Source organism: Lissotriton vulgaris, chromosome 8 (genome assembly GCF_964263255.1).
Source record: "Lissotriton vulgaris chromosome 8, aLisVul1.2, whole genome shotgun sequence".
NCBI lineage: Eukaryota > Metazoa > Chordata > Amphibia > Caudata > Salamandridae > Lissotriton > Lissotriton vulgaris.
The window spans coordinates 1,122,821,878-1,122,837,271 of NC_141696.1; the positions used below are offsets into that span (position 1 = coordinate 1,122,821,878).

General features: G+C 43.6%; 1 protein-coding gene across 1 annotated transcript in view; it reads left to right on the forward strand.

The window, feature by feature from the left end:
- The window catches only part of SPRYD7 (SPRY domain containing 7), a 177,676-nt gene that overhangs the window by 122,540 nt on the left and 39,742 nt on the right, over positions 1–15,394 (forward strand). The window contains exon 4 of the mRNA XM_086934955.1: positions 11,473–11,575. Within this exon, the coding sequence (XP_086791081.1) occupies positions 11,473–11,575 (103 nt within the window). The remainder of the gene's footprint in view (positions 1–11,472; positions 11,576–15,394) is intronic.

Here is a 15,394-nt window from a genome sequence, read left to right on the forward strand (position 1 = left end):
TGAGGGGAAGGGTCTCGAGGGGAAGGGTCTAAGGTGCCGGGACCTGCTCAGATCGTGAGTTGGAGCTGTTCTTGAAAGACAGTGTCTTGTTTATTCACTGCTCAGTTCAAAATGTCTTAGTTCATGAGTACTCAGTTTGGGAGGGGGGACTTGCTTCACTATGCAGGATTGCCTAGTTTTTTGATTTGACAAGGATTGGGGGACGGGAAATGGTATTGTCCCTGAGGTGTAGTTTAGTTTTGGGATTCCACTCTAGGAGGGGAACAACACATACTCATTTTACTAGTTTGTTGTGATTTTTAAATTTGTTTGGATGTCATGGTGCCATTTTCATTTATTTGTTTAAGGTGGAGTGGGGGAGAGGGGTTCACATGGGGTCGAGGTGGGTGGAGCTACTGTTTCTAGGGCAACTATCTTCCTCATGTACTCATGGCGGTTAGAGTAGTCTCATGGAACGCTAGGGGGTAGAATTCCCCAAACAAGCGCCAGCGATTCTGGAAATACATGCTTGATCACAATGTTCAAATCATAGCTCTTCAAGAAACACACCTCAAAAAATCCAAAGATCAGAGATAGCGCCATAAGGCTTACACCCACATATTTAGGTCCTTGCACTCTTCGTAACAAAACGATGTGGCACTGGTGTTTCATGCTGGGGTTCCTTTTCAGGCTCAGGACCCTGAAACGGACAGAGAGGTAGATACAACATGGTTAGGGGCGATCTTCGAGGGCGCCCATGTATATTTGCAGCGCTCTATGTACCTAACATGGGTCAACACGATTTCATTCTTTCCTTCCTCATGACGCTAGAAAATTTCGGGGGATATACTGCTCTTGGGAGACTTAAATTTAGTCTGGGATTTGGACAGAGACACATCACATTTGTACAGTGCTCTAGGGGATGCATTTGGATCGGCGCTGCATTCAAAACTTCAACGTTTGGGGCTGGAAGATGTTTGGAGGGATGCCAATCCCACTGACGATCACTTGGCCAAACTTGTGCCCTAAACATGCCAGATGGTATTTTCCCAACTTTTTATGCAGAGAGAGACTTCTCAGAGATGAACTTAGGAAGACTATTAAGCGGTACCTCAAGATAAACCACCCTGAGGACACCTCTCACTCTAACACTTGGGATGCACTTAAGGCAGTAATTCGGGGCAAGTGCATTGAAATGACCACTATTTTGCCCTCCCAACAATGTGCGGAGCGACTTCAGCTCAAAAGCACACTTAAGTCGGCTGAACAGGCACATAAGGCCCAACCTTCAAATCTGACTCTTCGGAAGGGTACGTCTCTAAAGGGGAAACTACAGGCCATTTACACTAATAGAGCCGAAAAACCTATCTTACGGTTGCAGGCGAGGGGTTATGAGAGTGGGAATAAGGTGGGCACCTTATTGGCGCGCCAATTACTGGTCAAACAGGCACGTGAGTACATCAAACACATAATAGATGGCAACGGCATCTCTCAGAAATCGGAGGAGGGTAAGGTGAGAGCTTTTGAAGATTTTTATAGAGCCCAGTATACCTCGGAGGCCTCAGGTGGAATGTCCGCTCGGGCTACTTAGACGCACTAGACCTCCGCAGGTAGGGGCGTGTACCAATGAAGAGCTGTCGCAGCCTATCTCTGTTGTAGAAGTGCAAAAGGCGATTAATTCCCTCAAACTCCAGAAAGCTCCTGGCCCGGATGGTTTTTCAGCCCACTTCTATCGTACCTTCGCACCTGAGCTTGTCTTCTTCTTTCCTACTCTATTTGATTCCATCGCTTCTGCACACGAGGTTACTCCTTCCATGGCAGAGGCGTTAGTGACTGTAATTCCTAAACCTGGTAAGGATCCAGCACACTCCTCTTCCCCGATCGCTTTGTTGAACCTTGAGGCCAAAATGTATTCCAAAATCCTGGCTACATGTCTAGAATCTGGCCAACAAAAAGAATATTCCCACAGCGCTTCTCTCGCTAGATGCGGAGAAAGCTTTAAACCGTGTGGAATGGCCCTTCTTATTTAAAATACTTCAGCACTCTGGCTTCAGCTACACCTTCATTGGGTGATTCGCGCTAACTATCACTCTCCTCGTTCTCGGTCCTTGTTACCGGAGTGGTGTCCTCCCCATTCCCTCTGACATGTGTCTCCTTTCTCCCCTTTTCTTTGCCTTGAGCATTGAACCTCTGGCACATAGGATAATGGGGTAATGAGGAGATTCGAGGGTTGAGTTTTGGCACAGATGACCATAAGATATCGTTATTTGCCAACGACATGCTCCTTCCGGTTACGGATCCCCAGGTTTCTCTTCCGGCCATCCAATCTGAGCTGAAAGTGTTTGAAGGGGTGGCATGCTTTAAGGTTAACCTAAAAAAATCCTTTCTACTGAACCTGACAATACCCAAGGTCGAATGGCGGCGGATCGAAGGATTGTCACCTTTTCGTTGCACCTCGAGGGAAATTACCTATTTGGGAGTTTAGCTTACCCCGCGGGTGCAGGACCTATACCAGGCTAATTTTCCTCCCCTCCTGCATCAATTAAAGAGCGACTTGGGTAAATGGAGTGCAGTGTACATCACCTTGTTAGGCAGGATTCATGCCATTAAGATGAATTGCGATTCTCATATTTACATGTTTAGAGAATCTGGATTTCATTAAAGACACGGAGGCTGACATTATGCAAAGTCTTTTATTGCAGACCCAAGCAGCCGCATACATCACAATAGACTAAGCTCTAAAACAGAACAATGGCAACACATAAAGCCCATGAAACAGCAATAATCTGCCTCTTTTAAATGAATAGTCCAAGAAAGGAAGAACTTCATGAAAAACTGTAAAATCCATGTCCAACACGAACGAAGAAGAGTAATGAATGGTGGAGGGAAATCCAACGAAGATAATGAAGATGATGGAAGGAAATCCAACGAAGATAATGAAGAGAAACAGGAATCAAGAATTTTCTGAAAAGGAAATCAGAAAATAAGTTCCAGAGAACAAAATTGCAGAAAGGCAATACAACAAGAGTACATTACAATCAAATGTAATAAACAACAAGGCAGTATAGCAAAATATTGTAATAGAGAAAATATTATAAACAATAATATCAATTATAGCACTCGCCACCACCAGAGGGTGGGAGGGAGGGATAATGTCAGATAATGTCCGTGTCTTTAATGAAATCCAGATTCTCTAAACATGTAAATATGAGAATCGCAATTTCATAACAAGACCGGAGGCTACATTATGCATGTTGGTAGCTTTCCATTAGACATGTGCTCAATAGGTTTACAATAATGACGAGCAAATGTACTTGCATTAGACCAATCCGCATCCTTAAGGATGTCATCTAACTTACCTCCAGACCAGAGAGACTTACTGGCCATAGCGCCCCTTAAGGAATGAGCCTGAAATTTATGTAAATCAACACCAGCAAGACTCATAGCAGTTTTGATCCACCTAGCAATAGAAGTGGAGGAAATACCTTTATGGGGTTTAACAAAAGAAATTAGCAATTCAGAGACACCCTGAGAACGGAGAAGAGCCATCCTTCGATCATATTCCTTCATGCATTCAACAACGCAGAGTTTAGGGCAAAGGTCAAAACGAGGATAAAAAATAGAACCAGACATAGTCTTAGTTCTCCTGAAAATATCAAATTTGACACCAAAGACATTGTAAGAACGTCTTGCAATTTCAAGAGCTTTGACGTCAGAAGCTCTTCTGCAAGAAATCAGACACAACAAGGTAGCCAATTTAATAGAAAGATTTTTTCTGTTCAGAAAAGAGTTAGGAGGCCAATTGTTGAAGAGATCAAGAACCAAATTGACGTCCCAAAGGGTCTCATACTTGGCTTTAGGGGGTCTCTTCAAACGGATACTTTTCATAACTCTACAGACAATAACATTTTTACCAATTGTCTTACCATTGTTACACAGGACCTTTCCTCGAGTGCATTGCACTCGCTCTGAGCATTGCCATGGCAACAGCCGATTAGGCTCGTGCTCGAGCGGTTTATCGACGAGATCAGCTGTGTTTCACCTACCTCACGCGTTTACCCCTTATACAAACCTTGATTTAAAAAATCTTTATAAATAAATAGATAAATGCTTACCTTTTAATCCTTACAACTAAGAAGTTACTTTCCTCACCCCTACTCTGCCATGTCAGATTCAGACTCTGATGGGGCGTCGGCCGCTACTCCGGGTCTGGACAAAGGATCATTCAAAGCTATGCTCCACATGGAGGTTAAATCCTGCATGATGGAAAGTTTGTCTGAGCTAATGGGTCCCAAACGTCCACTCCCTTTGGAGGACGTCACTTATTCCCACCCTCATTTCAGTGGGAACCAAAGGAATAAAAAGACTTAAGAAAACTAATCACATTAACACCAACACTTCGGGAGGTCTTGGCACCTCGACAAACAGTGGAGGTCTTGGCACCTCATCTAACAGTGGAGGCCTTCGCGCCTTTAACACCCAGGGTGTCCTTGACGACACAACCTTTGAAATGGACGATGACATATCTGTTAATTCCTCCGAGTTCATTGATGAATATGTCTTCGATCTTAATGATGGTCAAGAGGCTCTTGATGAATTTACGGATGAACTCCCTTCCCCCTCCAAAAGCGCGATCCTCGACCCCTTGGGAGAGGAAATGCTCTCGCCTCAAAACCTCAAACATCCCAGGAGTTCTGACTGGGTGCCTCAAGATCATGTGTCGAAATTTATCAAAAAATGGCTCAGAAATCTCCTTGACAGGGGGACTCGGAACGTTCTCAGAGCTGAATGCTCAAGGCCTTCCCTCAAAGATAAGGTTTGTTATACACCTAATTAAAGAGCGACTTGGGTCAATGGAGTGCGGTGTACATCACCTTGTTAAGCAGGATTCATGCCATTAAGATGAATCTGCCCCCCGTCTACTTTATCTTTTCAAAGGGCTTCCTATTTTGGTTGAAAGGGGACTTTTTCGGAACCTGAGAACCATGCTGACCAGATTTATCTGGCAAGGGAAGAGGGCTAGACTTCCATATAAGTTGCTAGGTAGACCACTCAACGAGGGCGGCCTAGTGCTACCGGACTTTCAATCCTATTACAGAGCAGCACAATTGGGTGTGATCACGGAGTGGTCATTGAGGGAATCTGAGAAGCACTGGCTTCACATAGATAGACAGATAACTGGGCGCATTATTTGGGATCTCCTCTGGAAACATAAACGAGATAGGCCAGTCATTGCCTATATTAGCACTCCTACCTCCACCACACTCAATGTATGGGGCACTCTCACTTCCAAAATTCAACTAACGACCTTTCCATCCCCCCACACGCCTATACACTTTAACGCTGCATTCCCCCCTGCTTTACAGTACGGCCCCTTTGATGCATGGTGGGACGGGGGTTGCCTCATGATCTCCCACTTGTTTGATAAGGGGGAACTTCTCGCGTTCCGGGAATGCAAAGGCGTAATTTGTGTTAACTATCAAGGAAGAATACCATTACTTGCAGTTAAAACATTGGGTGCAACAGCCCCTCGTGTGGCAGGCCGCAACCAGGGAGTTGCTTCCTATTGAGAGTTTTGCACAGTCTTGGTCCTCTTTCAAGGGGTGTATATCCTTCTTGTATGCTCTTATCCAAGCACTGATCCACAGCGCAACGCCACACTTCAAACATTTTTGGATTGATAAGTTAGAGGCCCCTATGGAAGACAAGCAGCGGGAACACTTGGGTTGGGTTATAGCGAAATTCAATTGTTCCATGTATCTCAAGGAGGCACACTACAAAATTATGTACGACTGGTACTTGTACCCTCAGAAGCTACATACGATTTTTCCTGGATGCTCTGATAGGTGTTGGAGGGGGTGTGGCCCCTCTTAGGCGATTTGGGACACATTTTGTGGAATTACCCTGTCATCAAGCCTTTTTGGAATGAGATCCTGTCTCAAATAAAACTTATCTTGGGCTACCCCATTCTCGACTCTGTTGAACATGTCTTACTGTGGGTTTGGGATCCACTTCTGAAAATACAGACACAGAGTGACAAATCCGTATTATGGCTCTGCTTGGGGGGAAATGGCAGTAGCTGCGGCTTGGAAGAAGCTGGAGTGCCCCATCCCTAACCCAGTAGCGTGCACGACTGTGGCGGGCTTTGGCTCTGGAGCAAATGACTGATCTTGTTGAGGACACCAGGAAAGGTTTTGATTACATTTGGTCTCCACTGGTCAGATACCTCTCAGAGGGGCTCCCATTGACAGCCTGCAACCCACGGCTTAGGACACTCCATCTATTCCTAATCTAGATACCCACCATCACAGAGCACTAGGTCTGATGCGCTGATAATCGGGGTGTGGACTTCGACTCCCCAGCCCCCGCACCGATCTCTTTTCTTTTCATTGGCACCATGGCATCTTAGTTCGATTTAGTCCTTTTTCCGGTCGAGCCTAAACGAAAGCAAAGCAAAGCGAAGCTTTGCTGTCTAAGGCAAGACAACTAATGTTGTTACTTTTGGGGGAATGTGGACAGCAGAGTGCCACGCGCTTTTTCAGGCAGAGATTTGACCACGTGGGCGCGCACATTATTTCCGTGCACACACAGCCAGCCCCCACACCCCTGCACACAGATTACACAGGCACACGCTGCAGCCCCCCACCACACACACACACACACATACAGACACGCACGCATACACACGCCGCTGCCCCCTACCCAGCCCCCCCCTGCACTGACACACACCCCCGCCCCATGCATCGGGAGATCTGCCATACCTTCAGGGGAAGGACCGAGAGTGGCTGCAAAACCGGCAGCTTCCCCCAGACCGGGGGCGCATCTCCACCAACATCGCAGAGAGCGGCGGTTGCCGGCCCCCAGCGTAAGAAACAGGCCCCCGCGGTGCGCACACTGGGAATAGCAAAAGGGGACGAGATCCATTGCGCGCGACACGGCACAGGGAGGCGGTGCGCGCCACGCCTCCCTCGCTGCCTGGAACGTGTGCGCGTGCTCCCCAGCCTGTCGCGAGCACGCCTTCTTCTGGTTCTTTCAGTGGCTATATCCTTGCTGTTCGTGTACTTAGTTATTCGCGTGGTGTGCTTTTTGCTTCAACGGCTGCACAGGAACAGAGTATTGTATCTTTTTGGTTTCAAGTTCAAGCAACTTAAAACATTTCGCATAGGTTTTCACCAATACAGTTTAATTGTTATGGGTGATTACCTCCCTCAATGAGTGCAGGTATGTCAGCATGCTCGTTCTTTACGTTGTCAAATTCCGTTAAAAACTGGACCAAGAGCAATTGTATCTGCAATTGGTTGAGTACCTAATTACAAATAGAGCTATCGGGGGCTTCAGCTCTCAATGAGAGCAACATTCTTAAATATCTGTACTCTATTTTAAGTAAATCGGAGGCATCTATATACTCAACAGAAGCTCCATAAATGATCGTTCATGCCTACTGCCTTTGATCTATATGCATGCAATAAGAAGCTCAGATTGAGGCCGTATTTTTTGTTTGCATCTAATGACTGCAGCTTGCCTTAGAGTATCCGCCACCTTTTCTCTATATTGATTCTACACCACCTTATCAAAGCGTGTGCTCAGATTATCAGATTTTCTCACTCTATCTAATGATTCATTGTTAACGTAAAATGAGCTTAGGTCTGCCTTGGGTTTCATTGTCATGACTTGTTTTCTATGTTGAAAGTTAACTGCTTTTCTGTATGGTATTCTACGACAAAGTTTAAGTTTGTGCATTGGGAGCTCAGTCAGTGTAAGCAAAACTATATCATGCGCCAACAGTAGTACATGTATTCTACTGCAAAGATTTGGATTGTCTGTTCTCTAGATGTAAGCCAGCTTATTTCAAGAATAACGGAAAGATCTGTGGAGATAGTACACACCCTTGGTGCTAGTGCACAACCAGTACTACCGGAAGCTTGGGGATTGCCAAACTAATACCGATCTCTCTTGCTGCAAAAAGAGGGCTCCTCCAGACTTAACAAGCATTTACAATGCAATAGGTCTCGCATTATTAAAGTTTGAGCTATTGGCATTGTAAAATTACGTTTGTTTGGTTCTAGGAAATAAATACAACTAAATAATATTTTTATACAAATCAAAAAAGTTCAGTTTAAGTGTTTGCCATCATTTGCTGATTGAGTGTGTGCAACAACTGCTTAACGCTACCCTCTGATAAAGCCTTACAGCTTGCCCACACTAGACCAGAAACCGGTCCCAGGAGGCTTATTTCCGGTCTAGGGAGGACCTTGCTTGGTAGTTCGGTCTGGACTGTTCCCATGAGGCACAGGATCAAGACTGATTTCCATATGGCTGGGTCTAAACTGGGGTGGCAAGAATAATTAATTTAACCCAGATCTCTTGACTGGGGGTGAATGTATGGTTAATTCAGCATTCCGTCCATCATTTGTTTGTGTGGAGTAAGTCATCAGACAACGGTGTATAGCAAAACCACATAGCATTTAAAATGTTTTTTTTGCTGCAGCTAAAGCTCTAAAGTACCTGCTTTGTGAGAAACTGTTAGATAATCTGGAAATTTAAATGGGATAATCATTGATATTCTTGCTTAGTGTTTTACCAAGAAACTGATCTATTTTGTCCAGAACACCAACTCACTCGCTCCCGTTCTGCAGTTCCATAGCATGTGCATCAAAATTCCTGGGTCAAGCCCACATAAATGGTAGCCACCTCCTGTATTAGTTAAACCTCACACCAAGATAAAACTAAGTTCTATCAGTAATTCCTGTGTCTTGACACCACAGGGAGCTGTGCCTATCCAGTTCAATCATTTGTCGCAGACATTTTGGAAATTTTCAGTGACAGCAGTTTGTTGTACTTTATTAACTTATAATGACCCAAAACATCTGGCCTGCCACTTGATATATTTCCCTACTTGAGATTGTAAAAGATTTTCTGTCCTATACATCCTGCTACTCTACTTTGGAGTTTATATTTTAATTTTAGGTATTCAAAGTGGTCAAAACAAAGTCCTTCACTGCTTGGATTTAATGCGGATAAGTTCTGTATCTAATTCTTTCAGTTTATTTTTTCAATTCTCCGAAGGCTTTCTTCACATTCCCATGTCCTTTTGTAAACATAAAGAAATGTAGTTCTCTAGTTCTTCCTTCTCTCTGGCTTTTTCAAATAGAAAGTTCCTATAATGTTGCAAATGGACTATGATCAGGCCGAAAGGAAGGTTCCAGCCCCGCTAGCAGCAAAGGAACAGTGTCCTTTCTTATTTATGAACTTTGTTGACAGAAGTGTCAATTGAAATATCTAACTAATCCTCCATGAGACTCTCCTGAAACAGTGCACCAAGCACAGATATCCAATGGAAAATGTGCACAAGAGGATATTTGCATTAATATGGAGAATTAGATAAACCAACTGTATCCAGGTAAGTTCTGCTAATGTTTTGGAACAATGAGCGGATGCCCCAGATGGAGAGCTAAAAGGAATGTGGAAATGAAATTTAAAACCCCGCCAAAGCACAACATTGTTGCAGATCTGGTCTCAGCTAAAAATATAAAGAGATGAGTTCCGAGGGATTGCTTGGATAAGCCTGTCCCCCGAATGACCTGAGCCATTGGAGGTATTCGCTAACTTCTGCCTTTGTACGTAATGAAGGGACTTTCTTCATTTTGTCGATCCAAGAACTCCTGTCGATCCAAGCTCTTTTCGTTTGCAGCAGTTGGAAGTAGAATGTGGACCTTACGAAAGCTGTGGACCTCTGGTAGAGGTACACCTACAACACCAACATTTCTGCTTTCACTATTGACTTTGTACACTCAACAAGTATGGAGAAAACCAAAATGTATTTAGGATATCAGGTACACTTTGTTTGTTTGATCAACTCTGTTTGACTGTGTAATAAAAAGCAGGTAATTAGTATATTGGTGCACTGACTTTACATTAGGAGGAATAAGCATCTCACTTTCCAGTACAACCTCCCCAACCCCACCCCCCCAGCACTTCTGTCTCATCCCCAATATCAATCAAGCTTTGTGAGGGACCTGGATAGAAATGGTTACGGTCCCACCAACCCGAAAAAAGCAGAATCATTACAAATGTGGCCCCTGTAAGCATTCCATGACCCCTAGATTTTTGTCCATTTTTTGAGGCAACCCCATCCCTTATACCCCACCTCTCAGCCAACATACATAAGTCCATATCGAGCTTTCCGTCCCTCAGTCGGGGTGGCTGCTCAGCCCCCCATGTTCTTGCAGTGTTAGGTTTGGAAACCATTAGTCCCAGTGTCGTCCATATTTGCTTCATGCGATTCATGTCCATTGCACTCTAGATATTTAGGATACATCATTCGAATGAGGCGGTCATTGAACTCCGGATACCAGGTACACTTGATTACAATATAGTAGCCTGAAGCACTTGGGTCCCTGGAGAAAAATATTTTCAGCTACACTTCTAGGTCAGGATCCAAGCTTACTAATTGACAGCTGTGCTCATTTGAGGTCGTGTGGCCAATTAGTTGAAATGGTGCATAGGATTAGGTCTTGCTGGGTAGGGGGAGAAATAACTTAACATGTAATAAAGAAATGCATCATTTGGTTAGTTATGAGTAGACTTTAAAGGTAACCTTACTTACACAGCTCCACGTTTGTGGCAAGGAATCGGTGTGCAGTAGTGTAAACTGGGCACATACCTGCTCACCATTCATGAGAGAAAATCCACTTAAGTTGCAGATCAGCCTAGTGTGATGTACTGGGCCAGAGTGGACTGCACACGTAATGCATGTTCTAACATGCAAAAATATCATAGTGTGCCTGAGGAAATTAAATAAAGACTTTAGTAAGTCTGTAACAGAAGTTCTACTAAAATATGGACAAGTTTGCAATGGCGTACACATACAGAAGAGGATGACTGCTTTTGAAATAAGTGTTGTAGCAGTAAGTATCTGCTTATCAACTTGTTAAAGTCCAGATTAATGATATTTGGAAAAAGAGAATGGGGGTTGTTTAAATGATGTTAAAAGATGGGGATGTGTAGTTGGTTAAGTTGTGTGAATACCTCAGTATTATATTCGCTTTTAAGTTGAAATGGGAGAGCACAATAAAATAGTTGGGACAAACTGGGGGTTCTATGCTTTCATAGGTACTTGGAAAGGGTACCAATTCTTATCAGCCTTGAAAGGTCTACAAAATTAAAGCTTTTATGTCTCATTGCATTTTCCCATAGACCAAGAATGGGTAAAACACTGATACATCAAGCCTCTCAACTCGGGCCAGATACAGGGCACACATTTGTTTATGTACATCTTAAAAATAATACAAGATACCATTCTAATGTTATATTGGGAATCCCCAATGAATACATTAAACCAGCAAGTTGTATAAAAGCAATCATCTATTACGGTAATAGTCAGACATTTGAAAGTGATAACTGGAAGAGTGATCATGTATGCTATGAATGGAAATAACTAACAATGTCTTGTTCCTCAGTGGCTTCATGTTGACGTTCCTGTTTTGTTTTCAGGGCATCACCTATGATCATGTAGAACTGAATGTATATTTGAATGGAAAGAATATGCATTGTCCAGCTTCAGGAATCCGAGGCACTGTCTACCCAGTAGTGTATGGTAAGGATAAAACCTCTCCTCACAAACTCATTACCTCTTGACACAAAGTGTACTTTGTCTTTGTCCTATTGTTTAGTCAACCAGTTTCTTTCCGCCACTCTTTGACCTACTGTTAAAGCCACTGGTTACTGTCCTCAAAAAAATCCTGATCAGAATATAAAATGCTCCTTTTTGTGGGTGATTTCTTAATTACATTGTCTTGGCCGACATTCTCCACCTATTCTGCTTCAAATGATTAGATATTTTATTAATATTCAACATTGATGGCATTGTAATAAGCATAAACACAATGGGATTTCGAAGAATGCTAGGCCTCAAACTGTGTATTTGAACTCAATTTTGGCTTGAAACCAATAGCCATAATTCAAGAAATCCAAATCCTAGCTTTGCTGGGTTGAAACCAGATAGCATTCAATGTAGTTCCTTAGAATTTTAACTGTGAGCAAAAAGAAATACCTCATAATGATGACTGAGATATGATTTGCCACCTGTGAATGTTCTTAAGTGTTGCTCAAGAAAAAATGAATTCTGAGAGAAATACAAATACCCTCTGATCTTACGTAGGATACTAAGAATTTTTTAACAAAGCTGAGGTTGCCTGGGAAGGTATAAAACATATGAGGCAAAGGTAGGGTTCTACTTCCAGGAATTATTTCCTTTGCGAGAAATCTTGCCCTTCAAGCTTGTTTATAATGTCATGGTTGATTGTGAAAAATAAGCCTGTAAATAGTTTGAGCATATATATTATGGCAGTTTGCCAGTTTCCAATGTGCTCGTCATTTGTGTATAAAAACAATAAAAAGTTGTAAAAAATGCATGAACAGAAGGTTTGGATATATGGACGTGAACAACTATCATGAGGCATTTGTTATATCAAATGTCACAGTTAGTGGTGTAGGTGACAGATCACTAGAACAACCATTCAATTAATTCAGTGTTCTGAGTTCAGTAGTGGATCCTGCAATCTACATCTTATAATTAGATTTTGGGGGTCACGAAACTTACTTCCTTCTCTCAACAGAAATATGGAATTAGTTGCTGATGTCAGCCCTTTTCGGGCATAAGCTGGAACAAAATGTTTTGACGCCCCAATCGGTTGTTAATATTTTAGAATTGCTTACTAAACAACATCTTATAAAGACTAGGATTCTTTTCCTAAACTAAGCTTATAAGAAAGGGTTTGTGGTAAGACGCAATCTCTGTACATCCTTTCTTACTTCAGTATTCGGCAAGTCTTTGAATCCAGGAATCTTCTCGAAGTTCACCTTTGTCCCTCACTCCTCAGCCAGCACCAAACAGTTACTAATCATCCTGTTAACTGTGCCCTGTTTGGTGGACTGCTGGTTTAGCACAGCCTTAATGTCACGGATATTCACATGTTGGTCTTCACACACTTTTTTTTACCAGGGTTGCCAATTCGCCTCTTACCAAGTATCACAACATCTGAAGACTAAAACTCTATTATGTGCAGGTACCTGTACCAAGAAAGGGGGGGGGGGGGCCCAAGCCACTAATTATGAGACCAAGTCTTTGTCCAAATATTCCTTACCTTATGCATTGGTCTATGGTGCAGTGCTCTCCATGTTTCTGGACTGCTCCTAAGCATAGGTACCATTCTGCTCCTTTGACATGACTGAGCCCTAGTTAAGACATGATCCTTGTTATACACAGAATGTACCCACCCCCAAGATGGAGCTGCACATCTTCAGAGTTGCATATTCTTCTTTGTGAACCAACTCCTATAACTTTATGGCTTTTAGCTGCTAGATTTAATCGTATGGGTTGCCGAAGCCTATTAATCAGTCCGCATAATGCGCTTTAACTCAAAGGTTTCTCGACCTCATCAAAGCAAAGACTTAGGTGCATACTACAAAAAGCTTACCACAACTAGTTTGGCTCTGGATTTGAGTTGGGGTGATAGCAAATGTACAGAGCCTAATTAGGTTGCTATCATATGTTCTGTGATGTCCCACTGCACACCTTTCTTAAGTAGTTTGCTATAACTGTTTGAGGAAACCAAAGCAAGCCACAAAAGCAAAAGGTCATGGGTGCTGGACATAAGCAAAATAAAATGCACCTGTCTTCTGTTACTTACAAACTCATTCAGAGCATTATCCTATCTCACCCCGAAATAACAAGCATTTACAATGCAAAGGTCTCGTCCTCGTTAAAGTTAGAGCTATTGGCATTGCTCATGACATTATTTTTGTTTTTAAAACATATAAATAAATGGCATTGTCATTTACAATGCCAATAGCTTAATCTCTCGCAAATGTGAGACCTATTGCATTTGCACCCACACACACACACACGCAGAGCCACACGCACCCACACACACACACACACAGAGCCACACACACACAGACCGAGCTACACAGAGCCACACACAAGCCGGGAACTGAGGCACAAAAAGCGGATCACAAGCCGGGAACAGAGACACAAAAAGCGGATCACAAGCAGGGTACAGAGGCACAAGCAGGGTACAGAGGCACAAGCAGGGTACAGAGACACAAGCAGGGTACAGAGGCACAAGCAGGGAACAGAGGCACGAAAACCGGATCCCAAGCAGGGAACAGAGGCACGAAAACCGGATCACAAGCAGGGAACAGAGGCACGAAAACCGGATCACGAGCAGGGAACAGAGGCACGAGCAGGGAACAGAGGCACGAGCAGGGAACAGAGGCACGAGCAGGGAACAGAGGCACGAGCAGGGAACAGAGGCACAAGCAGGGCACAAGCAGGGAACGAGGCACAAGCAGGGAACAGAAGTCCAAGCACCGGATTACAAGCAGGGTACAGAGGCACGAACACCGGGAACAGAGGCACGAACACCGGGAACAGAGGCACGAACACCGGGAACAGAGGCACGAACGCCGGGAACGAACACCGGGAACAGAGGCACGAACACCGGGAACAGAGGCACGAACACCGGGAACAGAGGCACGAACACCGGGAACAGAGGCACAAGCAGGGAACAGAGGCACGAGCAGTGAACAGAGGCACAAGCAGGGCACAAGCAGGGAACAGAGGCACGAGCAGGGTACAGAGGCACGAACAGGGAACAGAGGCACGAAAACCAGGAACAGAGGCACAGGGAACAGAGGCACGAAAACCGGGAACAGAGGCACGAAAACCGGGAACAGAGGCACGAAAACCGGGAACAAAGGCACGAAAACCGGGAACAGAGGCCCACACACAGAACATATACAATATCGCTGCTCCAAGAGCCGGTAAGGTTTACTTGTGTATTAATAGGGCGCAGAGAGAAATAGAGCATACATGTCTAAAATTGAGTGAATATAATAGGCGTAATTTAGACACTTTGAAGGCCCGTTCCACAGATCTCAACAATTCAGTCACATAATTAAAACATTTCCAACATTAGTTATTTACATCAAAATCACCGCAAGGTCATAAGTTCTGGCTGGTTTTAGTCTGTCAGTTGTGTTACATATCTGATGCAATAACAAAAAATTCAGAGTCACCAAAATACTGTTCAGATGGCACACTTAGGAAATCATAGAAATGTAGTACACATGTTTAAGCCACGCTCCTAATTACATAAACCACGCTCCATTTAAAGACCACCCCAGCCACTATTTTCACCCCGCTTAAAGCCCTGAGTGGAGTAATACTACTGAGAACGAATGCTTCTGGTGGTGCGCCAGGTAAGCACTACATGTTTAAAGTAGGAGTAAACAAAATAAATCATGAATAGTAAGGGGAGATGATTTGTTTATAAAACATACAGGACCAGTTATAAATCTAGTTCTGTCTAAAGAAAACAGCTATGTTCACCTACTTTTAAGTTTTTGTTAA